General features: G+C 35.6%; 1 protein-coding gene across 1 annotated transcript in view; it reads right to left on the bottom strand.

Moving 5' to 3' along the window:
* Nucleotides 1-26,069, bottom strand: part of LOC108738658 (protein timeless homolog) — a 112,842-nt gene that overhangs the window by 73,622 nt on the left and 13,151 nt on the right. Inside the window, exons 6-10 of the mRNA XM_018472180.2 lie at nucleotides 24,260-24,640; nucleotides 18,444-18,886; nucleotides 16,303-16,462; nucleotides 11,629-11,709; nucleotides 6,569-6,663 (exon numbers count right to left, since the gene is read on the bottom strand). Coding sequence (XP_018327682.1) covers nucleotides 6,569-6,663; nucleotides 11,629-11,709; nucleotides 16,303-16,462; nucleotides 18,444-18,886; nucleotides 24,260-24,640 — 1,160 coding nt within the window. The remainder of the gene's footprint in view (nucleotides 1-6,568; nucleotides 6,664-11,628; nucleotides 11,710-16,302; nucleotides 16,463-18,443; nucleotides 18,887-24,259; nucleotides 24,641-26,069) is intronic.

Below are 26,069 nucleotides of genomic sequence, written 5' to 3'. Positions count from 1 at the left end.
CGGGGGTGTGACAACAGCAACAATTTTTCCCTCATTAATTTGAGGTAGCGTGTAGTGGGTAAAAAATTCAGAAATGAATTTTCAGAATAATATTTCATATTAAACTAACTCACTTCTAAAAGATATCTAAATTATATGTATGTTTAATCATAGTATATTCAGTATATAGTTACATTAGTTCGACGGATCGTTAACCTTGTAGGTCGGTTGGTCGTGGTTGTTGTTGTCACCTCTCGTAGTTTAGTGGTCAGAACATTGGTGCGTAAAGCCAAAGGTCCCGGGTTCGATTCCCGGCGGGGGTGTGACAACAGCAACAATTTTTCCCTCATTAATTTGAGGTAGCGTGTAGTGGGTAAAAAATTCAGAAATGAATTTTCAGAATAATATTTCATATTAAACTAACTCACTTCTAAAAGATGTCTAAATTGTATATAGAAAATTCTTGGAATAAAATCGTTGTGTTAAGTTAAAATATCGACTACTTGACGTGAATATGAGCAGAGGGTTGAGAATTCATCGGGACCGCGTTGGTTAGTGAATGTTATCTGACTCAATGGGATAAAACTACACAGTCTGGTAGTTTGGAATAATAAACATCCCCATAGACGGGTTAGGAAATATCATGCGGGTTTTAGACTCGCAATTTGAAACAAATACCGCTTGTTTGTGCGCTTCGAATAATTATTATCGAAGCTGTGCAATTAAAAAGCTTTCCCGAATTAATCTCGTTGTCGCCATGCTCCAACGACCGGCGTAATGATGGTAGACAACTAACAACTACGAAGAGACGGAGGGAGGCGTCGGAAAAATGGACTTCTGCACCACTGCCACTGATAAAAAGGAATAACGATCATCTGAATGTTCCGCGAATCCAAGCGAAAAAAAAAAAACGAAGAAAATGAGAGAAGCACATCAAAGGAAAGTGTTTTCCTTTTGCTTTTTTGTTTCATTCCTTTTGCACGCAAATGAAACGAAAAAAAAAATTATCCTCAGAAGCGAAAATGTCTTCATGTTTTCCCTATTAATTAAGGATTGAGAAACAATCGAAAGCGGTCGTAAAAAATAAAATATTTGCAATGCTTCTAATTAACTTTGACAAAAAAAAACAAAAACGACTGGTTTTTTTTAACTCAATACAAGTAGAAATAGAAATACATCATCCCTTTCCAACAGAAAACAGTTTTCTAAATTAAACACCCCTATGTATAGATAACGTGTTCATCCAATACGTACAAGTAATTTGAGCCACCCAGTGTAGCCTCCCCTGTAACCAGCAGCAAGTAGAAAATCGAGTAGCGAGAGGTCAACCCCTGCCTTGTAAGATTAATCCTAAAGTGTCCTTAATGAAACGCCTATTAAACTTGTAACAGTATAGTTACGACTTCCTTATACAGTTAGGGTCAGCAGTTAATGTTCAACACTAAGTAAACAAAGTAGGCTTTGTATGAAAGAGGGTTGGTTATCCCCTTAACAGCAATCGTCGCCAGTATCTACTACTTAATCAATACAATTGCACACTGAAAACCCATAAAATTTCAAATTATGTACGGTATGGACAATTGAACTAAAAATCATTAACGAAAGCAGAATTTATTATTAACTTTGACGAAGAAACTATATAATTTATATTTCTTTTTTATTTTACTGATTTACTCGTTAGTTAAAGTGATGAAAACTACAACATCCCACATTTCTAATAACCATTTACGATCTAGTCTAATCTACACTTTCGCTCTATTTACTCCTGTTTCTTCTTCAAATATATCTCTAACTAACTTCATGCCTAACAGGTACCTCGTTTCTAACCTCTTCTGTCTACGATATTTTCATTCCTAGCCTATAATACCAAATTTCAAACGCTTCTATGCAGCTTTTTATTTTCAACTGCGTCCACCATCCGCGTTCGACATCGTACAGGGCCGTACTCGAAACAACTTTCTAAATTTCTAAATTAACCGTTTGCGAGCGTCATTATCATTCTACGAGAATTAAAATAAGATAGTACAGATAAAACAATTAATGGTTTTAAATTCGAAAATGTCTGCTATTGCCGAATGACCTGATAATAATGCAACAAAAAAATATGATCTAAAAGATCATAGCTGCGATTCCGTTTGAAATCATTCCCTTTAAAAACGTTAAAGAACCCCAATCCATTACATGGTGCAGACAGGGTAGCAGTAAATCTTACTAAAGTGAACTAGCCCTCTTCGGCTACATATAATCAGTTCCCTTTTAGGAAATAAATAAAATTTAGGGGTACGCGATGCACACAAAATGTAATATATACTTTTGATGATACTATAGAACCGATTTCACCCTCTTTTAAAAGGGAAACCACTCGAAATAAAAGAATTGCATTACAATCTCTTATTATCAAATTTCTAACTTCACAACACCCCATACAGGATTCTTTTTATGTCACAAAGGTATCGATAGGGAAAAAAGGCTGAATTTTTTATGCTTATGAAAATATTCATGTTACCTTTAACCCCTAAAACGCGACAGTAATTTTGTTTATTTAATTACAATATGTCCCTCAAGGCGTTCGTTCCTTTTTTGTGTACCTTCTCTTCTACTTTTTTTTTGTGATTTACAGAACAGCCTTTATATGTAAGTAAAAGTATTAAAACTTGAATTGGATAAATTTAAAAGGTCAATAACAGTGTTATCCCGAAAAAGATTCATCACACATCAAGTTTCTAAACGAATAAGACAGAGTTTAATGATAAAGTCTATTCATCCATCAGCTTCCGTTTGGAGATTTGTCCCCAATGGCGCGCTGACCTTTACCTAAATTTACGGGCCCTTTAAGGATGCTTATTTTGCTATAAATGAACCGGTATTGTGATGCAGACAGTGGATAAGGGGAACACCCTTAAGTGAAAACTGAATTCGTGAAATGGAGACCCCACGTACAAGCCAACATTACTCACGGACCCTTTTTGCCTCGGCCGAAGGCACGAAATAGGGAGAAAATTGCCAATTCATGAGAACCTCTTGATGGACCACTTACGTCACTGACGCCTACGTCCAATGAACAATAAAACCGGCGTGAAATTAGCAACGGAGAATTTAATACACAAAAAGACACCAGCAATAAGAAAGACATAAGAATTTACTGTTAGGAACCGAAATATAAACGTAAAGACTTGCCAAACACCACAAATATTACTGTTAGTGACAAATACATTATGTAGATGGCGGCACACTGTCACTCACTTGACACTAACATATTTTCAACACTTTTCTGATATTAACTCAACAGCAACAATTTTTTTTTTCATTAATTTGAGGTAGAGTGTAGTGGATAAAAAATTCAGGAATGAATTTTCAGAATAATATTTCATATTAAACTAACTCACTTCTAAAAGATGTCTAAATTGTATATAGAAAATTCTTGGAATAAAATCGTTGTGTTAAGTTAAAATATCGACTACTTGACGTGAATATGAGCAGAGGGTTGAGAATTCATCGGGACCGCGTTGGTTAGTGAATGTTATCTGACTCAATGGGATAAAACTACACAGTCTGGTAGTTTGGAATAATAAACATCCCCATAGACGGGTTAGGAAATATCATGCGGGTTTTAGACTCGCAATTTGAAACAAATACCGCTTGTTTGTGCGCTTCGAATAATTATTATCGAAGCTGTGCAATTAAAAAGCTTTCCCGAATTAATCTCGTTGTCGCCATGCTCCAACGACCGGCGTAATGATGGTAGACAACTAACAACTACGAAGAGACGGAGGGAGGCGTCGGAAAAATGGACTTCTGCACCACTGCCACTGATAAAAAGGAATAACGATCATCTGAATGTTCCGCGAATCCAAGCGAAAAAAAAAAAACGAAGAAAATGAGAGAAGCACATCAAAGGAAAGTGTTTTCCTTTTGCTTTTTTGTTTCATTCCTTTTGCACGCAAATGAAACGAAAAAAAAAATTATNTCTAACTAACTTCATGCCTAACAGGTACCTCGTTTCTAACCTCTTCTGTCTACGATATTTTCATTCCTAGCCTATAATACCAAATTTCAAACGCTTCTATGCAGCTTTTTATTTTCAACTGCGTCCACCATCCGCGTTCGACATCGTACAGGGCCGTACTCGAAACAACTTTCTAAATTTCTAAATTAACCGTTTGCGAGCGTCATTATCATTCTACGAGAATTAAAATAAGATAGTACAGATAAAACAATTAATGGTTTTAAATTCGAAAATGTCTGCTATTGCCGAATGACCTGATAATAATGCAACAAAAAAATATGATCTAAAAGATCATAGCTGCGATTCCGTTTGAAATCATTCCCTTTAAAAACGTTAAAGAACCCCAATCCATTACATGGTGCAGACAGGGTAGCAGTAAATCTTACTAAAGTGAACTAGCCCTCTTCGGCTACATATAATCAGTTCCCTTTTAGGAAATAAATAAAATTTAGGGGTACGCGATGCACACAAAATGTAATATATACTTTTGATGATACTATAGAACCGATTTCACCCTCTTTTAAAAGGGAAACCACTCGAAATAAAAGAATTGCATTACAATCTCTTATTATCAAATTTCTAACTTCACAACACCCCATACAGGATTCTTTTTATGTCACAAAGGTATCGATAGGGAAAAAAGGCTGAATTTTTTATGCTTATGAAAATATTCATGTTACCTTTAACCCCTAAAACGCGACAGTAATTTTGTTTATTTAATTACAATATGTCCCTCAAGGCGTTCGTTCCTTTTTTGTGTACCTTCTCTTCTACTTTTTTTTTGTGATTTACAGAACAGCCTTTATATGTAAGTAAAAGTATTAAAACTTGAATTGGATAAATTTAAAAGGTCAATAACAGTGTTATCCCGAAAAAGATTCATCACACATCAAGTTTCTAAACGAATAAGACAGAGTTTAATGATAAAGTCTATTCATCCATCAGCTTCCGTTTGGAGATTTGTCCCCAATGGCGCGCTGACCTTTACCTAAATTTACGGGCCCTTTAAGGATGCTTATTTTGCTATAAATGAACCGGTATTGTGATGCAGACAGTGGATAAGGGGAACACCCTTAAGTGAAAACTGAATTCGTGAAATGGAGACCCCACGTACAAGCCAACATTACTCACGGACCCTTTTTGCCTCGGCCGAAGGCACGAAATAGGGAGAAAATTGCCAATTCATGAGAACCTCTTGATGGACCACTTACGTCACTGACGCCTACGTCCAATGAACAATAAAACCGGCGTGAAATTAGCAACGGAGAATTTAATACACAAAAAGACACCAGCAATAAGAAAGACATAAGAATTTACTGTTAGGAACCGAAATATAAACGTAAAGACTTGCCAAACACCACAAATATTACTGTTAGTGACAAATACATTATGTAGATGGCGGCACACTGTCACTCACTTGACACTAACATATTTTCAACACTTTTCTGATATTAACTGATTCCTGATATTTAAACTAGAGCCTATCTAAATTCTACTATTTAGTGTAATATCTAAAAACAATGACCCTATACAATTACAATAGGTAATAGAAAATTAACAATCAACATACATAGCTAAGGCCTCTATGTTACCAACGATCTTATCCAGAAACAAAAGAACTGCTATATTATAAAAATATTATTGAGACGATAAACCGCGTGTATCTAAAATCTTTAGTATATTGACATACAATGGTCTAAAATTCAACCTGTATGATTTTTAAGTATTTGAAGCACTTTCTGTTAATTTAGAGGACCCAGAAAAGTATATATGATAGAATATTTAGACCATTACGACTATAACTTCCCCCTCCAAAAGCTTTTGTCTTAGCAGTAATTGAAACTACCGAGGTGACAAAAAGCTAGGCACCATTATCGATCAGTGTCGCCCAAGATTACAGCATTAGAAGCAATGAAGACACTCATTCTTTCAACGAATATTACTTCTTAATCTCGTCCCTTCACAAGCTTGAAGGGACGCCGGGTTTTAGCAATCCCGAAATGAGAAATGTCGATAATCGATAAATTTGCCAAAAATATTACCAGAGCTAACAAAAAATTGACAATATGAAGTTAAAAATAATATTTATGTAAAACTGCGTCGAAAATAAAACCTCATGTACTTATGTCACGTATTCACTCAAAATAATGTTCATAAATGGAGGATGTGCTAACAGAAAAAACACAATATAAAATGTAATATCCTTTAAGGAACATCCCAGCAGCGACGATATGTGTGTATAACAAACTATTTTTATCTAGACGAAGTAAGGAATAAAAAAAACAATTCATGTTTTTACAAACAACATTCTCTATGTTATGAAATTCAGAATAAACAATTCCATCAATATTTGAGTTCCAAATCAATAAAGAAAAGAATATCTTTGTCTTAGTTATCCTTTTTATAGTAAAATTATAATAATGGGTACTTTTCCAGTCGTTTCGCTCCATTAATGTAAATTTGAAATATAATTGTATCATATTTTTATGAAAATAATGGAATTCATTTGTTAGGTCCTTTTTAAGTAACATAATAAGAACTCAGAAATAGAAAACTATATAGAAACATATAAAATGTACTCACCAAGTTCAGCAAAGAATATGTCACCCAACGCCAAAAATTCTTCTTCGGGAGAAATATGTGGTTCTCCAAAACAATCATTTTCTGGCCAAACTTCCCTGAAAAAATAAAAAAATCGGTTGTCTGTAAAGTCGGTTTACTGACGATAGTTGAACGTGACAACGTCATAAGAAAATACTGATGGAATGGTTTCATTTTTCAAAAGAAAATTTTAATTTTATTTGTTTGATAGATATTTTGTATGGATATAGAGAAGGAGGTAAATGGAAATGTATTATTGTATAGCAGCTGTCCACGTGGACGCATCTCTCACTCAAGTAGGAGAGAGACAGATGCCGAACGCTGCCGAACGCGGAGGCCAATTGTGCCTCTTTGTCGCTCGTTCCGCGCTCTCGCTTGCACTTCAAGCCTTAAATGGAACGCCTCAGAGCGAGGTAACGCCGCATGAGTCATGTTTTTTCGTGCGTGCAGCTCCATCGAATTATAAGACGTTGTCACGTCAAAAAAAGTGTTTAAATGTATATTGCATTGTTGGATTAGCTGTGCATATGTACGTATAATTCGAACTAAACGGCCAGACTATATTCCAATTCTTTCACAATTGAGAAGCTAAAAGCAAACGAAGTAGAAAATAAATAACATCAGGGGTTATAAAAGCCGAAGCAATTGTCCCAATTAATTAGAAGATTTAAGAACCAGCATCGATTGACGCAAAAAAGTCCTTTCGAGAAAATCGCATTCATTTGTTACATTTTATCTATCAAATTAGTGGTAGAATTATTGGGAAAATGTCACAAACACTTTACTGAGAAAATAGCAGACTACGGAGAATATTCTAAAAGCTTTCTAATTAAGTGTGAATGATATTCATATATACCTACACCGAAAATTAGCCACCACTATACCTATACAACAACAATAAATATCATACTTATTCAGCAGAATATTCCATGAACAATAACTCTTTCAAAAAATTCAACTAAAATCTAAATTAAAAACCTTCTGAATAAATTTTATCCTAACAATGTTGCACTGAATCGGTGATTTAGCAAATTTACTTTGACAAAACTTTCAATGTGACACGTTCAAGAATAGCTTTCTATTCCGCTCATTGCCGCAGTTGCCGGGAGTCAAACAGTTTTCCTATTTCGCATAAACGCCTTCGCAACTATTCAATTTCCCCGGAGTGTTGAACATGGCTCCCACTCAATAGTTTGTCGAACAAGAGATGCATCATACTACTTTAGATCCAAACTAATCAAAAGACATCAGTAAAAGTACATAACTACCTTCCCAACACTGTTTGAAATACATTTATCGCAAGTCCCGAATGAAATAAATCAGATTCTAGCTCGTTCTCGGGGTGAGTACCAAGTGAGTATGCATACCTAAGGCGAGCAACAACCGAGTCCTAAAAAGAATCCGTCCGTTTCCTTTAAAAGCAGCGACATTTTAAAAAAGACATTGCTTTAGAAATTTCATTAAACCATACACACTTAACCGAATGTATTAGATCTAGTTTCATATTCATTCCACAAACTAATTACATGTAGAAAACGCCCCGCCGTATTTGTCATATAAAGTTACAACAATTAAGAAGGAAACTTGTTCGCTTATCCCTGTGGTTGCAGCCGTCGTCCCGCTGGCTGCTTGGTTTTGAAGAAGAGTTTTCGGAAAGTCGTGAATAAATGCTTCTGCTACGTGTTAGTAGAAGTAATGTTCTACAAACACGAACGCCTTCGAGTTGCATCTACTAACGTAAGTTGTTTTGATTTAACACAGCGTCTGATCTTACGTTCCAAACTTAGGTAGCTAACATCGCAGCAGTCGCCGATTTATTTTATTGTCTATCTGGGGTTAAGTAGCAACTTCTAATGTACTCATGGAATAGTTAATGATCCCAAGTTCGGTTCCGGATAAACTTTGCCACAACAGAACACAACAGTTTGTTCCACTTATTTATATTTTAGTTGCGGCGAGTTGTACTAGCCTTATAGCTAGTTCAAGTTGTGAAGTACATTTTTAATGAGAAACAAAGTTTTACTTACAAACTTAAGTTACTCGTCTTCGTTCTTCTGGAAAGAGGGAGGCGTGATTAGTTAGGGGAAACTTTTACGAAAACTATCTATCTTGTGCAGCTGAAGATGTAGACATGTAAAAGGATAATTGTCGTATTTGAATTAATATCAATTATGTTTAAAAGTCGGACCAAACAGTATATTCCATTACAAAAATAATTTAAAACAATTAAATCAAGCAGCAATTTCTCAGTACGTACTCGCCAACATCTCGCCTTCAGCTCGCATGTACTCACTGTTACTTGTCTTAAAAACATGCGTATTCTTACAAAGTAGCTAGTTTCTTTCTTTTATTTGTATTCTAGTTAAATCAGGTAGACATTTTTAGAACTCGCCGATAATTGTCCTATTTAAATTGGTATCAATTATGTTCAAAACTTGGACTAAACATTAGTATTAACCATTATAAAAATATTTTAAAACAATTAAATAGTGCAGCACGTTCTCTGTACATACTCGCCAACAGCTCGCCTTCACCTCACACGTACTCACTATTACTTGTTCTAAAAACATGCTATTTCTTGCAAGTTAGCAAGTATCTTTCGATTATTTGTAGTTCATTGAAATCAAGCATTTTTAGAACTCGCCGATAACTCGCGCTGTGCTCGTATTAGCTCGCCGCTCGTCACAGCATAAAAATTGATTTCGCATCAGATACTTTTCTCGAATTACTGCCGCTCATTTACTTTTATTCTTTGCGTTTTGTGCAATTTATCGTATTAAACAAAATTTCGTTTAACGTTTAAACAGATTACCAGATGCCAGTTTAAAATGGAAGACCTTCTAAAATTCGTTCCGCTCGTTTTATGCACGAACAAGCCGATTCTAAAAATCCGTAGAGCCAAATCATTATCTACATCGACTGGCACATTCTCACAAAAAAAAGCCTTCGGAGCGATAATGTCAGCATTCAAATTCAATCTCAAAATAGCAGAAGAGCGACTATCGACTAAAAAAATATGTTGCTAAGCCTTTCAACTGAGTGAAAATTCCTACCAACCCATTTTGTAGAATAGAACATGTATATATATATATTGTACAAATACGACGAGTGAATTGTTTGACCGAAAAAAAAATACTAAATAAAAATCCCCTTAATATAGACAATGTACTAGGAACAAAAGTATCAAATAATTTTTACATAACATAAACAAATTCTATGAACCAATAACTAACAATAAGTACAAAATATTTCGAGAAAATTTTACGAAAATGTTAACATTAGTTTAATAGCAAACAACTCATTTATATTTAAGATGAATTTTTATCTTTTTATAGATACCAATTTTAAGTTTTCTCTGCCTTCTCAACATAAATAAGCTATGCTAAGAAATAAAGTGGGAATATTAAACAAATTTAAATTAAACCGCGTGTTTGGTGGTGCAAAAGGGGCACCGAAACAAGCAAACCAATTAAGCGCAGATTGCATAAGGCTGTGCACTACAGATTTATGTTCTCGTTCACATTTGCTGGCGATTTATCTGAATTTAAAAAGTTGCTCCGGAACAAAGGAAATAAAGACTTAGTGAAGAGGAGTAAAATTGCTTATAGTCCTTTATTTCTGGCGTAAAACTGTATTGCGAAAAGTTTCACCTTTAACGACTTCTACTTTTGAACAAAATAAATTAACGAACGCGCCCGCACCACCCCTAACACATGCTACGCGAAGATCACGAACGTTGAGCTGTCGGTTCAAGATGCGACAGTAGCGCCCTTTTTTTCCACCTGATCTTATTGAATTTGTGAGACCTTAGAATTAGAAGCCTTCTTTCTCCACTATTAACCAACAAGAAAACTATCCAGTAGGTGAACTAACTGATAAATAAGTACTGTCTTGAATTGGATTTAAAGACAGTTGTCGGTTTGAGTTGCTTCCTAACGTTTCTCTAGCACGAATAACGAACTTCTTCAGATATCTACATCCAGCATCGGAGATGGAAGGACGTCTGAAAAAGTCCTCCACTCGTGCTAAACATTAGAAAGCAACTACAACAGACGACAACCTTAATATCCTAATCGACACAGCATCAATTCACCATGCAAAACATTCCGTAAATCCTACACTAATGAATATTACTAGTATCCGACCGAAACTAGTTTTTACGACCGAAACCGAAACCGAATTTCGGCAACGGTCTCAGTTTCGGCCGAAACCGAAACCGAAACTTCCTTATAAGGATCATGTTTTGAGAGAAAAATAAAGAACGCTTTTTTTTTATTATATAAAATTACTTTTGTTATTGTCACCTAATATTACAATAGGTATAGGAACTTAATATTTAAGTAATAAACAAAACAAAATAAATCACTTTTATCTTAATTAAGAACAAATTAACTTCTTCTAAACATAATTCGTCATGTTGAATGACACTAAACTTCAACAGAAACAAAAGGTAAACGACTAATTTAACGCGCCGAACGTGACCGAGCAGAGCGCGAGAACTCCCGAACGCAGTTTCGGTTTCGGTCGTAGTTTCGGCAGGTTTGCCGCCGAAACCGAAACTAAACCGAAACTGGTTTTTTTTTTCGAAACTCGACCGAAACCGAAACCGAACTTTCGGTCGGACACTAAATATTACACTAGCAAAAGCGATATTTATAGTACTAAAAACCAAAAGAACCATAACAAACGTAATTATAAACAACAGCGGTTCATGGATACGATAAAAGATTGTGTACAGAGTTTTATGTGACCTTATTCAAAACAATATTATCTCTTATAAGCTGTGTCTTCCCATAAACAGTTCCTGGATTATTACTATTAATAAATTGGAAAAAAGAGAGTGAAATTTGAAACAAAAAAGCAATAAAAAAATGCTCTTATTACACAACATTATCAAGCAATTTTCTTTTCCATTTTATCCATATACTCCCATATATATATAGCAAAAATTCCCTCTCAAAAAAGGAACAAATATTGCTTACACCGCTATGATAAACTAATTAGGTAGGTTTTTACATCAACATGAAAAAAATTAATCTTACCTCGCTGCTCGAAATAACGCTATAGCCATCTCGAAGTTGCCCTTCCTGAGCTCCAACTGTATTTTTTTCATAGCATCTTCCCTGAAAAGATAAAATATATGTATAGGCAAGGTAAGGTACGCTAAACAAAAGCTTTAAACCACAAGCAGATTTCATGTTTTATGAAGTACTACAGTTAACAATAAATACCTGCAGGTAAATATACATAGACGTACTTGAAATTATTTTTAAATGTTTCCATGCGAAACGGATCTCCAACATTATGGTAATAATAATAATAAACAGTAACAATTTATCAAAGGGCAAAAGCGGAATGGTTGACGCAGAATAGAGGGTTATTCGTTTAAATCCCTTGCAGCGAACTTCAAATTTCATTATTGTCGGGAATCAGTTGTTGCGGCTTGTTTGGCGCTTATCTTTCGCGGTTGAATATTCATATTTCAGAGGCGGAATCTAGAAGGCTTTGTCCGGCTTAAAAGCTATCGAGCGGATGCCTAAGCACCAAATGAACAAGTTAATTATTCATTTGTCGATTTTCCTATGTAATTCAATTTAACCGCGTAATGCATAATCATCCCGAATTTCACATTACTTACTAGGACGGACGAGATACCATTTCTTACTTATTTGCAAACGAACCGAAATAACAAATAAATTGACCTCATATTGTTTCGCATTTTGCAGTCCTGTTCAATTTCCTGCCTGATACATGTAAACGATATAATTTATAACTAATTTAAGTAGCAGTTAAGTCCGTCGATCTACTTACATTCAACAATTTATGTATAAATATGCAATCAGCTATACACTCCAATACAAACATTTAAACCCGTCCACTTTTTTCCAATTGCTTAACAGCAACTCGAAAATGTACATACCATACACAGAGCTAGTTCCAAAAAATGAGAAAAGATAGCCGCAAACATTATAATTGTCATAGATAATAATTTTTAATATGATGATACAGTCCGTTCACTTAGAGAAAGGTACACGTTGGAGATCCGATGTGCGCGAACTGTCTTAATAATACAAGTTATTTACGTCGACATTCATCGGAACTCACCTACGATCGATGTTCGTTGGTGCACATCGCCCACGCTGTACCTTTCTCTAAGTGAACTGACAATACAATCCGACTACAACCAATAAACAAATAGAGACGTGTGTAATTATACTAGACTTGTATTTTTTCCTTTCGAGATACTGAAATCTAAAAGCCGAGGGGATGGAGATATACAAACAACTTTTTTAATTAAAAGTACAGGTCCCTGTAGACATACACAGTACGATCAAGGACTTTATATGTTAATTTGTTGAATACGTTACATACTAACAACAGGAGTTTCATTCGAAAATTCATCGACTGGAAGAAACTCATTGAGATGGATTTTCCTTTCTCTTCGTTCTTTTTTTCGGAGTCTCACGAAATAAAGTTAGTTATTATTAATATTTAATTAGTCTAAACCTCTAGACAGTACAGTATACTTCATTAAAAAGCTCAGTTTTAGCTTTTGTTTCTCTATTTAAGGATAAATATTGATACGGTTGACAACTGTCCGACAAAAAATTGTTTACAGTATTCCTATTTGTTTTCATTTTAAGATGAGACATGTTTTTTGCTTGTTTGTCAATATTTAGGTACGTCATACTGAGTTTTTGTTACTTGGACTTGACATAGGTAAACTTTCGTATTTTGGAATAAAAAAATATGTGACACATGAACGGACTGATCGTAAACAGAACGCTGATGATAAAAAGATCGTAAAAATCTACTTAAAGAATTTCCACGTCAGTCATAATAGACGTTAGAAAAGGATTTCGCAGTGCCCAGAATAAGATTTAAAGAAATCAAAAAAGTTTTGTGGGCCTGACACGTTATAAAATAATCTTTTATTTCGTTTGAATAAAAGCCTTCGATTCAGGGAAACGGCTTTAAAAATTACCTTTTTAGATCTTTTCTTACTTCTTTTATTATGGATTTGAAAAATATGTTCTGTAGCCTATTGGGATCCGTCAAATGGGAGGAGCCTAAATACATGGCGCCGATTAGGGAAAATTTATCGTAGTTCCTATAGTGTACCGTGCAATTTCCAAGTTTTTAAATTACGATAAAATGATAAGTATTGACACAATATGTGATTGGGCTGACACAAAGCCTCGGAAAGGAAATTTCGTTGAAGGTGAGCGTGTTTTTAATGCCAATCACATTATAAAATTCGGAAATAACAAATCTGGAAGCTAGTCTTCAAATTCCGTCAAGTTTACTGTCTATTTTTTACAAACTTCGGATTTAAAAAGTGATTCACGTTATATAATTGGTGAGGTGATTCTGGGTGATTTAAGCAATGTCTTATCAATGACTTGCATGTGCAAAGCCGATTTAAGAGAACGTTGCAAACACAATATTGCAACTTTGTTGTATTGCAGCAGGTAGGTTCTTAACCACAAAATACCTAGATCGTATCATTAGAATTGCGTTAAATCAATTACACAGGATTAAATAATTTCTCACTTTATAATTTTAGTATGATTCTAGTTTTAAATATTAAGGTTATGGCTGATGCTAGATACTTGCTAAAATATAATCATGTGCATTAAAATGACGTGAACAAATTTTTATTCCGGAATTCACTTCTTTGATACCTACTGCTTTCATCCAAGCTTCTATTAGTTTACTTCTTTCTCTAATTTTCCGAATATATTTTTTACATATATAAAACGGTTAGTTTTTATTGGAAAGTAGTTAATGTAGGTATAGAGTGAAGATCTATGTCTGAAGTGCTACTGCAGCTTTTCACTGAACATATTAACTTTTTATTTGATTTAACTTTAGAAGAAAACTTCGTCGACTCCATCATCAAAAAAATTTTTACTTTTTTAACGTGTTTTATTATTTTAATAAGCAATTTAACAATTTGCGTGCACAGTTCCTATGTAAATATTTCCCTCATTTGAGTTATAAATTTTGCCACCAGATGGTGTATGCCCATTTGACGGATCCCAATATTTGTGACCGTTATATCGGCACCGCAAAATAGACCTTACATTATGTGAATAACAAAACCTAAATTAACGCAAATTATTTACATTTAAGAAAGAAAAAAGCAGAAAATATAATTTTTAGAACTATTGGTGCCTAGAATATAGGTAAAAGTAAATTGGATGAAAATACGTTGACATCAAGTCCAGGGATGCATAAAGAATGTGAGGTTGAAAATGACTAAGAAAAAATGCACTTTCATGGTCATAGTCTAGATAAAAAAGAAAACATTAGAAACTTATGAATCGAAAAAGTTTGCTTCCAAGTTTGGCATTATGAAAGCACATTCCACATCATAAATTTCAGTAACATCGTCGGGATGTCTTCATGCCGACAGTGAAATTTTCAAATATCATGGTTCGTTTGTCGAAGAAAACGTAGCAGTTAGTTTCGGTATTCCGAAGAAAATTTTCGGAGAACCCTAACAAATTTTACTTAATTAAGGACAACTCTAAGTCTCAGCCTTCGACATCGGCAACAGTCCTTCTTTATTTCACTTTTACTGTTCTAAATGTAAATGAAATAGCTCTCCGTAAAGTTTACTGCCACTGTACCGTGAGGGCCTCCGCAGCGGCGTGTCAGCCGTGCCAACATCCCCGGCCTGACATTTCCTATACAGCAGCAGATATCGAAAAGGGGTCACCAGATAGAAGTCCCTTTCGAAGTTGATTAAAATCGATTGTCTACCGTTCTGATTTGCTTTTCAATTTTCGTTCGACATAAATAATGACAATCAATGATCTCAAACTTAATTAAATTTTCGATAGTCCCCTTTTCGAAAACAATATATGAAAAAGAACTGATTTTTTTTTGTTCATAGTGTAGCGACCGCGAGCGTGATTGTGTGCGATCGGGCATACGTGTGTGTGAGCGGTTTATCGATTCGCCGACTAGCCGCGGGCGCTTTTCTTCATGTGCGCCGTATCTGTAAACGTGTGTGTCGTACCTGCGTTCCGAGAAAGCAATTAAACCGTTCAAAGAAAACGAGACTTCTCTGGACGGCTGGAGAACGTTCCCGAAAGGAGGCAAGAGAGTATAAAAAGGAAGAGACGATCGCCGAAGTAGAGTAGAAATAAATTGACCGTTGCAGAGGTGAATCAAGAGATAAATTGAAAGTGATAGAAGTGAAATAAATAGAACAGTAGTGTAAATAAATAGCCTAATTACCTAAGTTTAGTAATAAGTTAATAGTGTTTTTAAGTTCTTCAATAATAATTAGTGTAAATAAATAGTTTTCTTCTTAAAAGTTAATTTTTTAAACCCACGAACATTACAATACTCTTACCTGTGCACCTAAATTAAAGAAAATTACAAAACCTATTAGTATAAGTACCTGTAAATTTTAATTACGCTCTACTATGAACTATTGCAGCGATGAAGGCTCAGTGTAAAGAGACCCGCTCACACTGTATGAACGGGTTGAAAGGGCATTGTCTACGGTCACGTAGGTCGCTCAAAACTCACTCCTTTAACCCCTCTATCGACTGAACATTAATGAAGTGTCAAAGAAGTGTTTTTTCAAAGCGGACAATACTAAAGAGATAAGAAGTTCCGTTATTTGCTACCTACGCTATTTGCAGTTTAAAACTAAATAACCTAAAGCATTTTGTAACTGTAAAAAATAAAACACGTACTTTTGTTCGTCGATGGGCGTATCAGATGAAGCATCGAAAGGCACAATATCGGAAGGTATTTGCGACGGGTTTTCCAAAACAGCGGATAATTGAGAAGAAACTTCTTCCCAAAGACTCTCTAAATTCTTTTCGGGACGGACCGCCGCTGGTGCTGCAGCTCCTGAAAAGATGGACCATAAAATTTATCACTGTTCCAAAGCCTCTTAAATTGCCTCAAACATAATAATAATTCGTTACGGAATTAAGGTTTGTGAAAGGAAATAAATTCACTCTTATTTCAAACAATGTCGTGCTACGGTATAAAATACATAGGTAGTACCCATATTACAGATTATATGGATTAAGTAAAATAGTAAATAGACTTAATCGGACTTATATACTAAAATAATGTTCTGTACGAGCAGTACGCCTTAAACATTCTAGGTGAGTAATAGGTGAGTACTCATGATACAACGGCGAGTTGCTACCGAGTCATTACGACTATCATCATCTATCTAACAGTTAAGACATAAAATGACTTCAAAGACATATTGCTTCCACCTACAGAAAGCTTTCATTTTGAGTATTCTTACATTCGGTTCTAATTAGTTAATTAAAAATAAACGTAGTTTAAATGTGTGCGCACGACCAGTACAATTCAAATGTTTCAAACAAATTTCTCTTTGTGTCATTAAATACACAAAAGTAAGATAAGGTTTATTTTTGAAGGATCGGGGAAGGTTCCCTTTATTACGCAAATAATGAGTGTTTAAGGGATCGAGCAAGCTGAGGAAACACCATTTAATATTTTACAGACGACAACGCCATGTCATTAGCATTTTTAGAGAAAACCCTTAATCGTTCTTTCAACTCCCGCGGAAAACACATTTAATTATAAAGTTTGTCTTTGGCCTGCGCTGAGAATTCAGACGGTTAACGGCATAACAACGGGAAAATCGGCTTTTGAAAGCACAGTGGTTTCAAACACTAAACACCGCTCATAATAGTCGCAATGAAAACCAACCGAATCTCTTAAGACATGTTAAAATGATTACAGTAAGATGAACAAAAATCGAGTATGCGGCGAGTCACGCAACAAAAAATTATGCAGAAGGTTATCAAGACCTTTAAAATGTATATAGCCAGATGAACAAAAATTGAGTATGCGGCGAGTCACACAACACAAAATTACGCAGAAAGTTATTAAGACCTTTAACATGTATATAGCCTGATAAACAAAAATCGAGTATGCGGCGAGTCACACAACAAAAAATTACGCAGATAGTTACTAAGACCTTTAAAATGTATATAGCCAGATGAACAAAAATCGAGTATGCGTCGAGTCACACAACAAAAAATTATGCAGAAGGTTATTAAGACCTTTAAAATGTATATAGCCAGATGAACAAAAATCGAGTATGCGTCGAGTCACACTGCAGAAGGTTATTAAGACCTTTAAAATGTATATAGCCAGATGAACAAAAATCGAGTATGCGGCGAGTCACACAACAAAAAATTATGCAGAAGGTCGTCTTATCGACAAAATTATGCTCAATCGCCCTTAAATAATAAAATCAGACTAAAAATATAACTCCCATACTTCTAGTCATCTCTGTAAACTCGACAAACAGGAGGATCACGACGAGAACAAACCGAGTAACTTTTGAGCAACTTACATAGAAGACTCGCCTTCTGCTCGTCTAATAGTGTATTTAATACTTTAAACTTCAGTTAACTGATTCATTGTTTTACACCAGTCTAACTGTAACAAACAACCCTATTATATTTCATGAGTACTATGCAGACTTGGCGTTCGCATTGTATTTTATTTAATTTGCAATCCGAGACGCAGTGTTGCGTTCCTCGGTAGAAATTGTATTTTACATCCGCCCGGAGGAGATACCAAGCACTTTACCACGAACTCATTCTATTTTCTTCACTCCGGTTGCCTTTAATTTCGTAATGAATTATTTAGAATGGAGAAGTTGAAGAACTGGCGACACTTGGAGCTACTTTTACACTCTCCAGCATTCGAAACTACTTTAAAAATAACCATATTACTTACTTACATAAGTACAGATACCTTCATAACACTTTCACCTTATTTTTAATAACGAACTTACTTATAATAGTTAAGGTACGACAAGTTTTAATTTTCTTACCTGTAAGAGGTGCAGACTTCTTCTTGTTCTTTTTCGCCGGCTTCTTCTTATTATTATTTTTCTTTTGTACAATCAAGTTGTCCTGTTTGCTAGAGAAGGATTGCAGCATTTTCAAAAAAATATGTTGCGTTTCGATGAGGTCGTTCAGATAACCATGTGACATTTTCAGTTCGTCGTAAGATATGAGAAGAGTCAGTATGAGTTCCCTATATTCAACTACGTAGAAGAGATTACTCTTAAGCACCATAGAGGAGTCCCTTATGGAACCGTCTGGGGACCTATCCATGGCCATTAATGTTAAAAGTAGTTCTTTGTAAGCCATCAAGGCTAAGTGCAACCTTCGCGACCACAACTGAAGTTTCGCTTTATCCGTCACCATCATGTCAAAATGTTTCTCAATTTGCTGTTGAATAAAATGGAATGTCTGAATCGACACAGTCTCGCTGGAACAAAAGAAAAATAATAATAAATTGGGAAAACAAATGAAGAAGAAAATACATTATTATGCGGTAAGTAGAGTCCTTCAACTTAGAGAAAGGTACACGATGCCAAATTGAAACATCTGAAAGTAGACGGCCGTTCATATTCCGGGGACCCGCCTACGACCAATATTCGTTTGTGCGCATCGCCCACGCTGTACCTTTCTCTAACTGAACGGACAATTCCTACATTAAGGAAAAAAAGACTTAAAATTTTCAATTAAATAATAAAAGTAAGACTGACACTGGTGAGTATGAAATCAACACGATATGATTGACATAGCAAGTGATGTAACTCAATACAATAAAAACCATAAAATGAGGTAATATGGCGTGGTGAAAAAGACAAAAGACTTACAATAAAAGATAATGGACCATGGACGTATCAAAAAAAAAAAAGAAAATAAATAAAATCAAGCGAACCGGCAAAAACAATACAAGCAGAAATAAATCATTGGAAACAAATCGGTTCTCAAAACGAACAGGAAATACAGAAAGGCAATTTTATTTTCTGAGCCGAAAACGAGATTTTAACGATAAGGAAATAGTGGGCAAACAAAAGAAAATCTGACGATTCTTACAGGAAAACAGTTCTAGATTCGATCTATTGACCTGTCGGGATTAAAAGTTAATTAAACGTGTTTACTCAAGAGGGAAGTAAATCTTACAATTTGTAATAAACACAACGTCAGAAAATCTGCAAACAATTTTCTCAACGTTACAGTTCACGTTTGACAAAAGGAATGAATAATGAATTGCAGCTTGAATACAAAAAGGCAAATTGAAACAAATTGATCTTATTTTTGAAAGAGCTTCATAACTTCCTAACAATCAACATAATATTTACCTACAGTACACATAAACTCTAACCCAAACGTAGAAGAAAAAATTATCAAGTTTTATTACAAGACATTCGTCTTTCTCGTAATAACTTAATAATCCGTTCAAACTAACGAAAATTTGGAAACTTAGTTAATAAAGAGCTTCTAATAAAACGTACCAAGAAATAAGTCGATATTTGTACCTATAGAGTTGATAATTAGAAAGTAATTGTTCTTAACTTTATGAGAATATCTAACAGTTAGTTAGTTAGTAAGTTAACGAGTTGATGAATCCTTTTTTACCTTCATATCACCAGCAGATAATTAAAAAATAGTTGTTAACTTTATAAAAAATCTAATAAATTTATTAGTATATTCTCACAATGTTGAGGCCTACAGACAAAGGCTGACTGCTATTAATTACAAACACAAAAGCGTAAGTACCATTATTTATTCATCTTTAACAATAAATGCCCAATCAAAAACTAATCGCCCGTAACCACTCATGATACTAAATTACAATTCGACGCCACGCGAGTCACATTTAACTGGAGTCATTAATTTTTCGGGTTTTAGTGAAGCCATTAAAAAATAATAAACTAAAAATAATGTGGAAAACTAGTAGCCGTGGCAATATCTCATGTCGAAACTTGAAAAATCGGGACAATAATCCAATTGAAATTGATATTTACAGACTCACGGGAGGGTGCCATCGAAAAATATATGCACAGATATACCTAGGATTATTTTCAACGTAAACCGAAAAACAAAAAGAGTTTAATGACTTTCACACCAATAATACCACGCAAAAATACAAACTAATATTTAGATAGTCAATTTCTGCACCTATTATTTTTTACATTGAACTGTATCCCCTGTAAATCTGAATGACTAACTACGAGGCCAAGTCCATAAAACATGTCCTAGATCAAGACTATGTGTACAAGGCATGTCCCAGATCAAAACCAAGTCTGCAAGTTATATTCTAGAACAAAACGGCAATGGCAAGGTATATACCGGATCAAAAGAGGTCTGCAAGGCAAGTCCCAGATCAAAACCAAGTCTGCAAGGTATATTTCAGAACAAAACGAAGTCTGCAAGGTATATACTGGATCAAATGAAGTCTGTAAGCTATATTCCAGGTCAAGACTAAGTCTACAAGGCATGTCCTAGATTATATTCAGCACAAAACGAAGTCTGCAAGGTATATACTGGATCAAAAGAAGTCTGTAAGCTATATCCCAGGTCCCAGATTAAGCCCAAGTCTGCAAAGAATATTCCAGAGCTGAACGAAATCTGCAAGGTATATCTCTGATCAAAAAAAGACTGCAAGGCATGTCCCAAATCAAGACTAAGTCTACAAGGCATGTTTCAGATCAAGATTAACCCTGCAAGGCAAGTCCCACGTCAAAACCAAGTCTGCAAGGTATATTCCAGAACAAAACGAAGTCTGCAAGGTATATACTGGATCAAAAGAAGTCTGTAAGGTATGTCCTAGGTCAAGACTAAGTCTACAAGGCATGTCCCAGATTAAGCTCAAGTCTGCAAAGAATATTCCAGAGCTAAACGAAATCTGCAAGGTATATCTCGGATCAAAAAGACTGCAAGGCATGTCCCAAATCACGACTAAGTCTACAAGGCATGCTTTAGATCAAGATTAAGTCTGCAAGGCAAGTCCCAGATCAAAATCAAGTCTGCAAGGTATATTCCAGAACAAAACGAAGTCTGCAAGGTATATACCGGATCTAAATAAGTCTGTAAGGTATGTCCCAGGTCAAGACTAAGTCTACAACGCATGTCTCAGATTAAGGCCAAGTCTACAAAGAATATTCCAGAGCTAAACGAAATATGCAAGGTATATCTCGGATCAAAAAGACTGCAAGGCTTGTCCCAAATCAAGACTAAGTCTACAAGGCATGTCTCAGATCAAGATCAAGTCTTCAAGGCAAGTCCGAGATCAAAACGAAGTATGCAAGGCATGTTCCAGATGAAGATCAAGTCTGCAAGGCATATCCCTGATCAAGACCAAGCCTACAAGGCATGTACCAGACCCAAATCAAGTCTGCAAGGTATGTACCTGACCAAAACTAAGCCTGCAAGGCATGTCCCAGACAAAGATCAAGTCTGCAAGGCATGTTTCAGATCAAGACGATGTCTGTAAGACATGCCCCAAATCAAGACCAAGTCTACAAGGCATGTCTCAGATCAATATCAAGTCTTCAAGACAAGTCCGAGATCAAAACGAAGTATGCAAGGCATGTTCCAGATGAAGATCAAGTCTGCAAGGCATGTCCCTGATCAAAACTAAGCCTACAAGGCATGTCCCAGACCCAAATCAAGTCTGCAAGGTATGTACCTGACCAAAACTAAGCCTGCAAGGCATGTCCCAGACAAAGATCAAGTCTGCAAGGCATGTTTCAGATCAAGACGATGTCTGTAAGACATGCCTCAAATCAAGACCAAGTCTACAAGGCATGTCCAAAATCAAGATTAAATCTACAAGACATGTTCCTCATCGAGACCAAGTCTGCAAGGCATATCCCAGATCAAATCGAAGTCTTCAAGGTATGTCCCAGCTCGAGACCAAAATATAAGTCTAATGAAAACAGGTTTATAAGAAAGGATGTACCTTATGTATAAATTGTGTTGATTATAATCAGACCCGTTAGTACCAAATATAGAATACTAAGACTAAAATACCAAAAATACATTATAAAAATTACCATAGTGTCATTCTTGCTCATTACAGAATAAATATTTAGATATTTCACAATTTTCCGAGCAATATTAAAAGTAAAAACAAAAGCAAGGGAGAATCTTCCATAATACCAACATAACGACGTCAGTGAATAAAGGAAAGATGTGTTGAAATCCACAGTTGTTTCTCTAGTGCTAGGGGGGCAACTGTCCCCTGGGAACAGTATATTTAACAGAACTGCTCATTCCTGTTGTCTCCAATGATAACTCACCCCCGCAACCGTGTGAACGACCTCTATAATGACCATTCGAGCACATTCTCCCCCAACATGTCAACAGCAACCTTTAAATCGTATGATAATTAACTCGGATAAGGGTGCGTAATAATAAGAGAGAAAGAGACAGCGTGTTACGATCATGTGAAATACAACACTAAAACCAAGGAAAGAAAATCGTTACATCAAACCATGGAACACTTAATTACCTTAGTTAATTAATGCACATAATCAATCGAGTACAGTAGTTGTGTTAGATAGATAATTAAAATATTTTTGGAAGAACTTCTCAAAACAAATGTTTTCATATAAGTACTTACGTAGGTAAATTTATTTCACTATTAATTGCAAGTTTTTTCTTGAAATAACGTTACAATTTGTCGCCATGTCATAAAAACCGCCATTTCGTGTACTTTTACTGTCGACATTTTGTCGTCCGTTGTCAAGAATGTTGTCTATTGTTATGCGAACGCACCAAATCGAATAAAAATCAATATTTACATTACAAGTAATTGATTAAACAAGAAGTAACATATAAAAATAAGAATAAGAAATTACTGAATCTTTGTTTATTAATTGTTTATCATAATTGGAAGGCGTTTCTGGTAAAACGGTGGAGTTTAAGAAAGGCATTGTTGTTTTAATTGCTATGTATTTCGCGTATGTTGCAGACAAAGCTGGGTTCTCTTAAAAACATGACAATCGCAAAAGCCGCCTGGACCAGCCAATTTAACTCCAAATTTATTGCAGTGGTAGAGACGTACAGCCTAGAGATAATAGGAACTGTCGCATTGTAAAACCGTTCCCGGGAACAAATTATTGCTGATGTAGTGGCTATATGAGAATGCTGCTAAAACTACACTAAAACAGACCCGAAAAACGACCTGCACCATTACCAACTCCAAAAAAAAAAAGAACAACCAGCTTGCTCGACTGCGAATTCCCGACAAAACATCGAACAATCAAACAGTGATTTTTAACGAGCTATTATGAGTTTAACTGCTCCATCAGCAACACCCAATCCAAAAAATAATTTCACAAAAACTAATCGATATTAGTTACTGAACTTTTTGCCTATACGGTCTCCACTCCACTCTTTCCTATCCTGAGCTAATCAGGAGTGGTCACCTCTTCAAGTGAGTCCCTACCTTGCTTAAAGAGGGTATGCCACTTGATTTTACCTAGGCAAGAGTCCCCGAATGACATTTCTTTCGGTATGATTTGAACTGATTTTCTTTGCTTAGTAAAAAACTTATAACAGCGCGGTACTCAATTTTCTCCATATTTTACAATTTGTTCCCGATTGACATGTGTCCTAGACGATAGTTCAAAGACTACTGACCTAATTACGATAAAAACGACCCTCACTAATGATCTACCTACCCATTTCGCGAACTTAAAAACGCACCCCTGTAATTGTGACCTAAATTTGAACTATACTGGCTTTTGCTGAAAACCAGGAGCCTCAAGGACTAAACCTGACAATTTTGTATACCATTTCCATACTTATATTTCAAATAAATTTTCAAATTTCAAACACTTACCTGACAAATTTGATTTCGAATTTATAACTGCGATTGAATTCCATGAAGAATTTCAGAGCCCACATGTAATAAGACTCGTCATGTTGTTGATTTTTGCTCCTCGACAAAATGCTTTTGATGTGATGCATGACAGTGTTGTATGCCCCGTTCAAAAATTCCACGCAGAACTCTTTGAGGAGTAGCCGAATGCTGAAGGCCGAACGATGTTCGGGGATTACGTCCCGGACTGGTAATCTGTTCTTTGGCGTTTTTGGCTTAACTTTTTCCGCATCAAAATTTAAATCATCCAACCGGTTCAACGGCTTATGATAAATAAGATTATTTTCATCACTTATTGATTTCATGGAATTGATTACGTATGTCCCACCGAAACGCGAATGCCTGAAACAAAAGAAAACATCATATAGGTAACTACTTAATTGATAATCATCATTATATTGGGACAAGATGTTAAATATACTTAAAAATGTAGGGATGAGTTACACAGATAGAAGAGTGATACTTAGTTTGTATAAAGAGCAACAGGCAGTTATACAGCTGGAGCTGCAACGTAGAGAAGTAAATATTAGGAAGAGAGTCAAACAGGAATGCACACTATCGTAATCTATACATCTAAGACGCAATCAACATCATTAAATACTAAAGATTAAGTGTCCCTGGTATTTGATCCTAATTATTTTACAAATCATTCACCAAATACTAATAATTTTGAAGTACTTCTTTGCATGTCTAGCGCGTCCACCAAAATTATTTAATCTATTCAATATGTATGATATAGTTATAGGGTTGTTCGGAAAGTCATTTCGTATAATAAACAAATACTTTATTAAATTATATATTGACCGTTCTGGTCCAACACCTTTTGCCATCTTTCTGGTAGTAGCATAATTCCACGCTCATAAAATTTTTGGTCTTTGCTGGCAAAAAACTGATCGAGGAGGTTTTTGACCTCCTCATTTGAGGTGAAGGTTTTACCGTCTAAAAAATTTTGGAGTGACCGGAACAAATAATAATCCGATGGTGCCAGGTCTGGAGAATATGGTGGGTGTAGCATTGTATCCCATTCAAGCTGTAAAAGCTTTTGGCGAGTGACCAAACTTGTGTGAGGTCTCGCGTTGTCTTGGTGAAACACTACACCTTTCCTGTTGATTAGTTCTGACCTTTTCTGTTGAAGTGCATCATTCAGTTTGTCCAGCTGATGACAGTAGACTTCCGAATTAATCGTTGTGTTATCCGGTAAAAGCTCAAAAAAAACGATTCCTTTAAAATCCCACCAAACAGACAGCATCACCTTTTTTTGGTGAATATCGGCTTTGGAAATGGTTTGAGCCGGTTCATCTTTTTTGCTCCATGACCTCTTGCGTTTGACGTTGTTGTATACAACCCATTTTTCGTCCCCAGTGATGATGCGCTTCAAAAACGGATCATTTTCGTGACGTTTGAGAAGCGAATCGCAGACGTCAATGCGGCGACACAGATTTCTCTCTGTGAGAACATGGGGAACCCATACATCGAGCTTCGAGGATAATCCCAGGCCTTTCAAGTGGTCATAAACTGTTGAATTTGATAAATTTAACCTCAATCCGATCTCACGTGTTGTTATTCGCCGGTTCACATCAACTAATGCCTTTATCGCGTCTTTATCAGCTTCAACCGGCCTTCCCGAACGTGGTGCATCTTCGACATCAAAATTGCCGGATCGAAATTTAGCGAACCAGTTCTGGCACTGGCGTACTGTCAACACACCTTCTCCATACACATCAGTCAATTTCTTTCTGGCTTGAACAGCATTTTTACCCTTTCTGTAGTA

The sequence above is a fragment of the Agrilus planipennis genome, unplaced genomic scaffold (genome assembly GCF_000699045.2).
Source record: "Agrilus planipennis isolate EAB-ADULT unplaced genomic scaffold, Apla_2.0 scaffold135, whole genome shotgun sequence".
Classification (NCBI taxonomy): Eukaryota; Metazoa; Arthropoda; class Insecta; order Coleoptera; family Buprestidae; genus Agrilus; species Agrilus planipennis.
The sequence above is the reverse complement of the archived record's forward strand: the minus strand, read 5'-3'. Positions and strand labels throughout refer to the sequence as shown.